At 37.8% G+C, this 9,010-nt stretch overlaps 1 protein-coding gene across 4 annotated transcripts in view; it reads right to left on the minus strand.

Annotated features, from left to right (window-relative positions):
* The window catches only part of FERRY3 (FERRY endosomal RAB5 effector complex subunit 3), a 52,899-nt gene extending 43,962 nt beyond the window's left edge, over positions 1-8,937 (minus strand). The window contains exons 1-3 of one of the 4 annotated variants that reach the window (XM_045781174.2): positions 8,746-8,937; positions 6,793-6,987; positions 4,654-4,799 (exon numbers count right to left, since the gene is read on the minus strand). In XM_045781174.2, coding sequence (XP_045637130.1) covers positions 4,654-4,799; positions 6,793-6,970 — 324 coding nt within the window. In that variant the 5' untranslated portion in view covers positions 6,971-6,987; positions 8,746-8,937. Of the gene's footprint in view, positions 1-4,653; positions 4,800-6,792; positions 6,988-8,612; positions 8,700-8,745 lie in introns of those variants that run through there. The other 3 variants (XM_045781175.2, XM_045781176.2, XM_087855556.1) reach the window with 3 other exon arrangements.
* Positions 8,938-9,010: the final 73 nt, after the last annotated feature.

Genomic DNA, 9,010 nt, shown 5'->3' on the forward strand with positions numbered 1-9,010 from the left:
TACCATAGCACTTACCACATTCACTGCACTTAGTTTTATTTTAATTTTTATTTTTTTAAAGATTTTATTTACGTGAGAGAGACAGAGAGAGAGAGAGACAAAGAACATAAGTGCGGGGAGGGGCAGAGGGAGAGGGAGAAGCAGGCTCCCCAAGGAGCAGGGAGCCTCATGTGGGGCTCAATCCCAGGACCTGAGATCATGACCTGAGCCGAAGGCAGATGCTTAACCGCCTGAGCCATCTATGCGCACCCACTGCACTTAATTTTAAATATCTGTCTGCTGTCAGTCTGTAAACTCTATGAAGGTAAGAACTGTGTCTACTTTCTTTCTGCTTATCCCCAAGTACCTAACACAATATCTGATATCTGAGAGAAGTTCAGTACACATTTGATGAATGGATGAATACAAAGAGACTTGAGAAGACAATACTGAAATGGAAGATAGGGCACCACCAAAAATAAATAGCCAACGTCACAATTTTGCCAACAGTTGGCTCCGTTTAACTTTCCTCATCTAGCAAAGCTTACTTCCCATTATTTTAAAAAATTAGTGCAATAATAAAGACACAGCAGTGATTAGGGAAAAAAACACATAAGGCTTTTAGAGCCTGAAAACAGAACAAGATGACACGCAATAGATCCTATGACAGTAGACAAGAAAAGGAAACACAGAAGAAAACATTATTACTCCACACAGTATGGATCACAGTCATACACACTTTAGTAGGCCATCAGAACCTTCTATACCAGGCAAGTACATCCGTTAAAGTACAGCTCTGCTATCAGGGGCAATGATCCTCCACAATGGAAATTCCTTATATAACAGCAGGATATTTAGTACGTCTCTGCAGTGATGGGACAGACAGTTCTTCCTTGTAGCCATGCCTCACTGTATCACCTAAACGTATAATCACTTATATTTATAATAATGAATATAATATAATATATTGAATGAATATAATAATGAATATAATAATGAATTATTATTCATTATTAGGTCCTCAAGAAGTTGGAACTGAATTTTATATACTGTGTTTAAGAAGGCAAAGAAATGTGTACCACAGTCTTTATTCAAAATTATTTTTAGGGGCACCTGGGTGGCTCAGTCGTTAGGCGTCTGCCTTCAGCTCAGGGCATGATCCCGGCATTCTGGGACCGAGCCCCCATCAGGCTCCTCCGCTGGGAGCCTGCTTCTTCCTCTCCCACTCCCCCTGCTTGTGTTCCCTCTCTCGCTGGCTATCTCTCTCTCTCTCTCTGTCAAATAAATAAATAAAATCTTTTAAAAAAATAAAATAGAATAGAAATAAAAATTTTTTAAAGTTTATTTATTCTTGTCTAAAGTAATCTCTGCACCCAATGTGGGGCTGGAACTTATGACCCTGAGATCAGGAGCTGCACATTCCTCCTTCTGAGCCAGCCAGGCACCCTTGTACACAATTTTTAAAAGATCTTTGTCAAAAGGTGGTTAAGGCAAAAGTTTCATAATTTAAATATATTTGCATCTGAAATATCTAGTAAGTCCATTTATAGTAAATGGAGCTCATTCCTTCATAACCAAGGTAATCAGTATTACTGTAAACATTACACTATTTCACCTTTTTATGATGGCACAGTTATTCTTCTCAGGTGACTGAAATACTGTTTACCCATATACTACAGCGATGCACTAGCCCCCTTCTGTCCTATCCTGTACTCCATTCTGCTTCCACTAGCACAGTCTGCTGCTCATCATACTTGGATTCTTCTAATCTCCATAAGGCTGCAGCTTCTAATCTCTGCTGGCCCTTTGGCGATCTGTAACAGTTTCCTTTCCTTTTTTTAAAATTATTATTATTATTATTATTATGTTATGTTAGTCACCATACAGCACATCATTAGCTTTTGATGTAGTGTTCCATGATTCATTGTTTGCATATAACACCCAGTGCTCATGCAATACGTGCCCTCTTTAATACCCTTCACCAGGCTAGCCCATCCCCCCACCCCCCTCCCCTCTAAAACCCTCAGTTTGTTTTCCATAGTCTTTCATGGTTCATCTCCCTCTCTGTTTCCCCCCCTTCATTTTCCCCTTCCTGCTCCTAACGATCTCCCTGCTATTCCTTATGTTCCCCAAATAAGTGAAACCATATGATAATTCCTTCTCTGCTTGACTTACTTCATTTCCTTTTTTAAAAATTCCTTCTTTTTAGTCGCCGATGCCTACATTTCTTGAGCTTGTATTAGGTGTTCAATTTTATAATTTTCATAGCCAGTGGCAGCCCGAATACATCCAGTGGGTATAACAATTTCTGGGTCCTCTTGGTTATTTTCCTGACAGTCAAGATTTCCTTTTTTTACTGTTAGCATTAGCCTCTTTGCTCTTTCTTTCCTTAATTCTTTTTTTTTTTTTAAAGATTTTATTTATTTATTTGACAGAGAGAGAGACAGCCAGCAAGAGAGGGAACACAGGCAGGGTGAGTGGGAGAGGAAGAAGCAGGCTCCCAGTGGAGGAGCCTGATGTGGGGCTCGATCCCAGGACTCTGGGATCACGCCCTGAGCCGAAGGCAGCCGCTTAATGACTGAGCCACCCAGGTGCCCCTCTTTCCGTAATTCTTTAAAAACAAACAAGCAACTATACTTCTAGAATCCTGGTATTGCTAGAAAGCTGAGCTCTCTGTAACAAGAGGTGCTCTGTATCTACTAAATTTGCAGAGGGTGAAAACAGAGTACTTGCTCAATTGAGGCTTATTGATTTTAATTCACTGTAAATCTGTACTCTTGTGATTAAATAAGTATAGAGTGTTGTTACTTTGTTATATTAATATTACTATTATTATTACTATTATCATGACCATTAACCTAGAAGATAGTCAAATTCCTATTTTTAGAATGGCTAATATGCAGAAGAATAAGGAAAACCATAAATTAGTGAATATGGTAATTATTTTTTATAATAAGATAAATTTAAACACATAAGCACTTATTGACCTAACATTTGGGAAGTTCTCTCTTTGTTTACACCAAATCAAGGCTAGAAAAGGTTCTGCTTCCAGCTTCTGTATCAAAACAACAGCAATCCTAGAAGAAGGACTGATTGCTTTCTTCAAGAACTCCTTGACCACTTTTCTTCCCCCAACTTCTCTTCATGCTCCCATGTATTTACCCCAATCCCAACACTGACTGCACAGTGTTATTGGCTATAGATTTCTTTGTCTCTTTCTATTAGATTGTAAGCTCCTTGAAGGCAAAGACTTATCCTCAGCTGTGTACCCAACCTATTTTAGATGTACAAAAAACACTGCTTGAATAAATTTAGTAGAATTATTCTTCTGCTACAACTTAGAGCTTTATTCCTTTTTATCGGCAAAAATATTAGGTTTCTTTAAATAGTAATTGTTATAAGCCTATCTTTTCTTTTTAAATGCAACAACTGTGTTCTTAACATTTAAAATAATACACGTAGATAGTGTCATCTTTTAAATATACCAGGAAACCTTAATGGACATGAAGCAAACTGCTTTGAACAACAAAATATGACCCCATAAAATCAATTTTCAACTTCTCATAGACCAATTGCTTAAAGTGGGATGTAATTCACTCATTATAGCTTGCAATTACCGAATTTGTTTATGTAGTTTTGTTTCTGGCTCCTTAACTAAAATGTAAATTTCATTTTGTGTCTGTCTTGCTCACTATTTTATGTCCAATACCTGGCACAGTACAGTACCTGGCATGTAGTAGATTCTCAACTGTATCTCATCAATTCTAAGATGCATATTTTTTCACATTACAACTTTGCGAAATCAGAACGCGTCTTGTACTGATGGTATCTTGGTATTCTATCATTGTTCAATTGGTGGTGGTGTTCTATCTCAGTAGTAGATAAAATAATGGTTTGTGTTATGATCAATGGCATCTTAGACTTTATGAAATAAAATATATTATTTAAATGGAAAAAGGATGACATTATGTAACCATAAAAACAACAGTGAGGGGGTGCCTGGGTGGCTCAGTTGGTTGAGTGACCGACTCTTGGTTTTGGCTCAGGTCATGATGTCAGGATTGTGAGATCGAGCCCCGCATTGGGCTCCACACTGAGCAGGCAGCCTGCTTAAGACTCTGTCTCTCCCTCTGCCCCCAACTCACACTTATTAGCTCTCTCTAAAACCAAACCAAACAAAACAAAAAAGGCAACAACAGTGAGGATAAGTGAGAGGACAAAAGTAAAGCTTAAAATGAATTACTACTGCTAGTTTAAGGTTGCCAGATAAAATACAGGTCACCTAGTTAAATTAGAATTTCAGATAAGAAAAGAATAAATTTTACTGTAAGTATGTTCCATATAATATGTGGGATATACTTATACTAAAAAAATTATTCATTCTTTAAGATTTGGGTGCCCTGTATTTTTAATTACTAAATCTGCCAACCGGTGCTGGTTAGAAATATAAAAGTAGCTTCTCTTTTACAAAGACATTACGTAGAGCATTTGGTGCTCACCCTCATATAGGAAGGAGGCACAGGAACATCAATATATCCCATATGTTATGGAATAAAGTCTTGTATGTAGAGAAAAAAAGGATTCTGCAACTGCTTCAGTATCACTTTAGCAATTTAAAAGCTTCATCAAAGTCCAGAATATCCCTGAAATTTACAATCTGATCTATCTTCTTACCTCAGCATAAGCTTTGGCCCATGAACTGGCCAGTTGATGTAAATCTACTTCACCTGATTTCACAGCTTCCAGGGATGCTTCAGCATCTCTGTCATAATCTCTGAGGGATTCTTCTTCTATAAACTGGCTCAGAGCTTCTTTTAAGTCTGTAACAGGGATAAGAATGCCAACATCAGCAAAATCCCGACACAAACAGGGAACGTTTTACGTGGATAAGCATTCCAACACGAAATTTTATTTTATCAAGCCTGTATCTTAGTAAAATGTCTAAATACAATAAAATTAGCTTGGGGATCATTTGACTAGCTTCACAATTATTTTTCTTTACTATTACAGGTTATTGCATTGAGAATGGTCACAATTCTTAACTCTTATATATAACTTTGATACTAATTTAAAAACGTTACTTTCTTAAGTCTGATTCTTCAGTTTGAAACTGAGCAGGTAAAAACACATAAAGATCTACAGATTTTGAGGGTCTGAAGGTTACTGTACTTAAATGAAAAAGCTTCCTATATATAGAGTTACATTCTTTGAATTTGAAATTGAATGATTAGCATATTAAAATGGATTTAACTGGGATGATCTATAATTCCAGTTTTAGAGACACTACTTAGAAATGATATTAATAGAAAGAGCACAAGGGTAGAAATCAGGATACTTGTGTTCTGGTTTTGGCTCTGTCACTATGTTTGTAACTTTAGACCGGTGGTTCTCAATTTTTAGCATGCATGAGAATTCCCTGGAGGGCTTATTGAAATAGATTGCTACATGCCACCCCCAGAGTGTCTGATTCTGAAAGAATGGGGCAAGGCCCAAGAATGTGCATTTCTAACAAGGTTCCAAGCGATGCTGTAGCTTCTGATCAAGGAAAAACCTATGGGAACTACTGCCTTAGGCAAACAATTTAACTTTTCAATGTACCAGTTTCCTTATTCGTACAATGAGATTGTGTTAAAAAGTTCCTAGATTCCCTTATAACTCTATGATCTAATATTCTCAGCTTAAAATGTTTTTCTCATTTGTGTGATAGAACAAAGAGACCTTTCAAAAATGATTTAATACAGACGACCTTATGGAATTAATTTAGGTAAGCAAAAATTGATCAAAGATTAGTATTCCTTCCCTTCCATGACATCTCAGGAATTGAGGATCAGATCATTAAAAGGGCAATGCAGTTAGCAATACAATTCTATAATATCATAATTAGTGATAGCTGACATGAATCCACCCAACTAAGAGAGTAAGCATTCTAACCCAAACCTTGTAACTATTTTTTCATTATATAAATTAATTTTCACTTATTTATTTTTAATTTTTCTTACCGTGGGGCTTGAACTCACAACCCTGAGATCAAGACCTGAGCTGAGATCAAGAGATGGATTCTTTTTTTTTAATAATTTTTATTTTGTTATATTAGTCACCATACAGTACATCCCCAGTTAAGAGATTCTTAACCAACTGAGTCACCCAGGTGCCCCAGTATATCAATTTTTATACTAAATTGCCTAATAAACAACTACAAGGATTATAGGGAAAAAAAACACTCAATAACAAAGGCCTGGGGAACCTTTTTATTCTAGGAAGCAGTTAAACATTTCATATTTTATGGCTGTTTCAAGCTTCTCAGGCTTAAGCTTTCTAATATGAAATGTCTAAGGAAAGAGACTATCAGAAGATAATAAAGTGTTATTAATAATAAAGTATTAAAAAATCAGTTCTCAGGGCACCTCAGTGGCTCATTTGGTTAAGTGTCTGACTGTTGATTTTGGCTCAGGTCATGATTTCATGGGTCATGAGATCAAGCCCGGTGTTAGGCTCCACGCTCAGTGGGGAGTCTGCCTGAAGATTCTCTCTCCACTTGTGCACACATGTGTGTGTTCTCTCTCTCTCAAATAAATAAATAAATCTTAAAAAAAAAAAATCAGTCCTTAGAGTGCCTGGGTGGCTAAGTCAGTTAAGTGTCCGACTCTTGGTTTTGGCTCGGGTCATGATCTCATGGGTCACAAGATGGAGCTCCGTGTTGGGCTCTATGCTCAGCGGGGAGTCAGCTTGAAAATTCTCTCCTTCTGCCCCTTCCCCACCCTCTCTTTCTCTCTAAAATAAATAAATAAACCTTTAAAAAAAATCAGTTCTCACCTTTTTCTATAAAGCATGGTAAACTGTGCAGCAGCATCAGACGCCCATGTAAATGACTGGCATTCTCTTGAACAGGAAATTTGAGGGGCACCCTCAGTTCTAAGCACTGACTTCCTACTTTGAATTTATATACAAATTCCCTCTCTCTGTTGCAGAATCTTTCTTTGCTTTTCTTCATCTTCTTTGGCAGGATTTCTATAGAACAAACAAAAACCCAGCAGATTATAAGTCCATAAAAGTTCATTACTACATAGAAGTTGTACCACTTCTATGAAAATGTTCCACCACTCACTGAATTTGTTTGTGTGACTCAAAGCTAATTATTCTAGGTTTTCCTACCTTTACCCCTGCATTTTCATCTTCATGAAGAAAATGAAGTGCTTCTTTTTTTAATGAAAAAGTTCCTTTTAAACTTCACTTAGAAAAAAAAACCAAACATTACGCCCATAAAGTATTTTGCATTCCTAGGCAGGGTTCTTAAGAATGGAGAGAGAACATGGAGAGAGGAGCAGAGAAGATTTTTAGGAAGAGATGAATAGGAGGGCAGATACAGAGTTTATGAAACAACTGGTGAATACAAAGTCAAAGAAATAGATCAGGGACTAAGAAGTGATCTTGAAGATCTTGGATGTTGTGAGTATGAGATCTTATTGGACATGGATGGAAGAAATATGGTGTTGGAAAGATTTCCATGTGGGAAAAGGACACACACACACACACACACAAAGCCTTTGGGATATCCCAAAAGGTAAATTGGACACTTTTCAAAAAGAAGAAAATCTGGCCATAAAGAGTAAGAATTGGTATCAACTAAGGATTTATCAGCCACCTTACTAGACTCTATCTCTACACTTTTCACCATCAAATCAGTTTTCACAGTATTCTCTATGCTGAAGTTATAGTAATCTTTCCAAAGTGCCTATCTGATCATATTGCTCATCTGCTTAAAACCTTCTGATAATATTCCATTGCTCTCAGGATAAAATTAAAACGCCTTCACACAGTATACAATGTTTATATTTCCAGACGTTTTCCCCCAGCACCTGCATCCCCTCATCCCCAACACACAAATTCACAAATCATTTTCTAGTCATATTGAGCTCTTCTCAATATCAAACCTCTCTTCTTTCCACTTCCAACCTTTTTGAATGCTTTTTCTTTGCCTAGAGCACTCTTACTGCTTTTCTTTTCTTGGACAACAACTACTCATTCTTCAGGTCTTAGCTTAGATGGGCATCGGGGAGTCTCTTAATTTGTAAGACTGTCATAAGGATTAGAAGAATAATAAATACGAAGCATCTGACAAGATGATCAACAGATGAAGGTTAGTAATAATAATAAAAGAAGTTCTCTAAGAACATAAAAAAAACCACAGGCTGCTGACTGAGTATACATGATGGACACAAAGGCAGTAAGGGAACACTGTAAAAGGGAACTGAAAGTTACGGATAAACGGGTTATGAGCCAATCTTGTTTAGATTCAATATTTTCGGTCAACAAAAACCATTAGCTCCGGTTTCAAACGGTTCAACATTTAAACTTACTATGTTTCAACAAATTGAAACTTTAGTTCCCTCTCCCCACTTTTATTATTATTATTTTTTAAGCAGGGGTGAAATTAAGGAAGGTTTGAAGGCAAAATTGGGATGGGAGGGGGAGGGCTCAGCCGAACTCCTGCCGCCAACAGAGTGCAGGTTCCGAGTGCAGGAAAGGGAGGGCAGGCTGCTGGCGCGAGGAGCTATAGCCGAGTGAGGACAACATCCGCTCTATTAGGCGGTTTCAGTCTCAAAGGGCTTCCTCGCTCTTGATTGTGGGCTCACCTTCCCTAAGTTCCGAAGTCCTGAGCCGGCCGCACACTCCGAGCTGTCAATGAGCTGGGGCACAGGGAACATCAGCTGACTTACCCGCTTGTTTTTACAGCCAACAGATCCACTTCAGCAGATTCGCCCTTACCTTTTCCTCTTTCTCGGCACTCTGTAGAAAATTCCTCGGTCTAAGTGCCCCCTTTTCCATCCTGTCTCAATTTGATCATTTAAAAAATGTAAGAAGGTGTATTTCTACTGTTATTATGAATTTCAGAGAAGGTACAAAAAGAAAAAAAAAAAGGAAATTCACTGTCGTGGCGAAAGTAAAAAGGCAAAGCACAAACTCGGCTTTGGTAGACCGGATGCGGAAGGGCAATGCCTTGGGAAAGGCGTGAACAACCAGCTCTTTTCAG

The sequence above is a fragment of the Ursus americanus genome, chromosome 25, assembly GCF_024610735.1.
Source record: "Ursus americanus isolate L20-20 chromosome 25, mUrsAme1.1.p, whole genome shotgun sequence".
NCBI lineage: Eukaryota > Metazoa > Chordata > Mammalia > Carnivora > Ursidae > Ursus > Ursus americanus.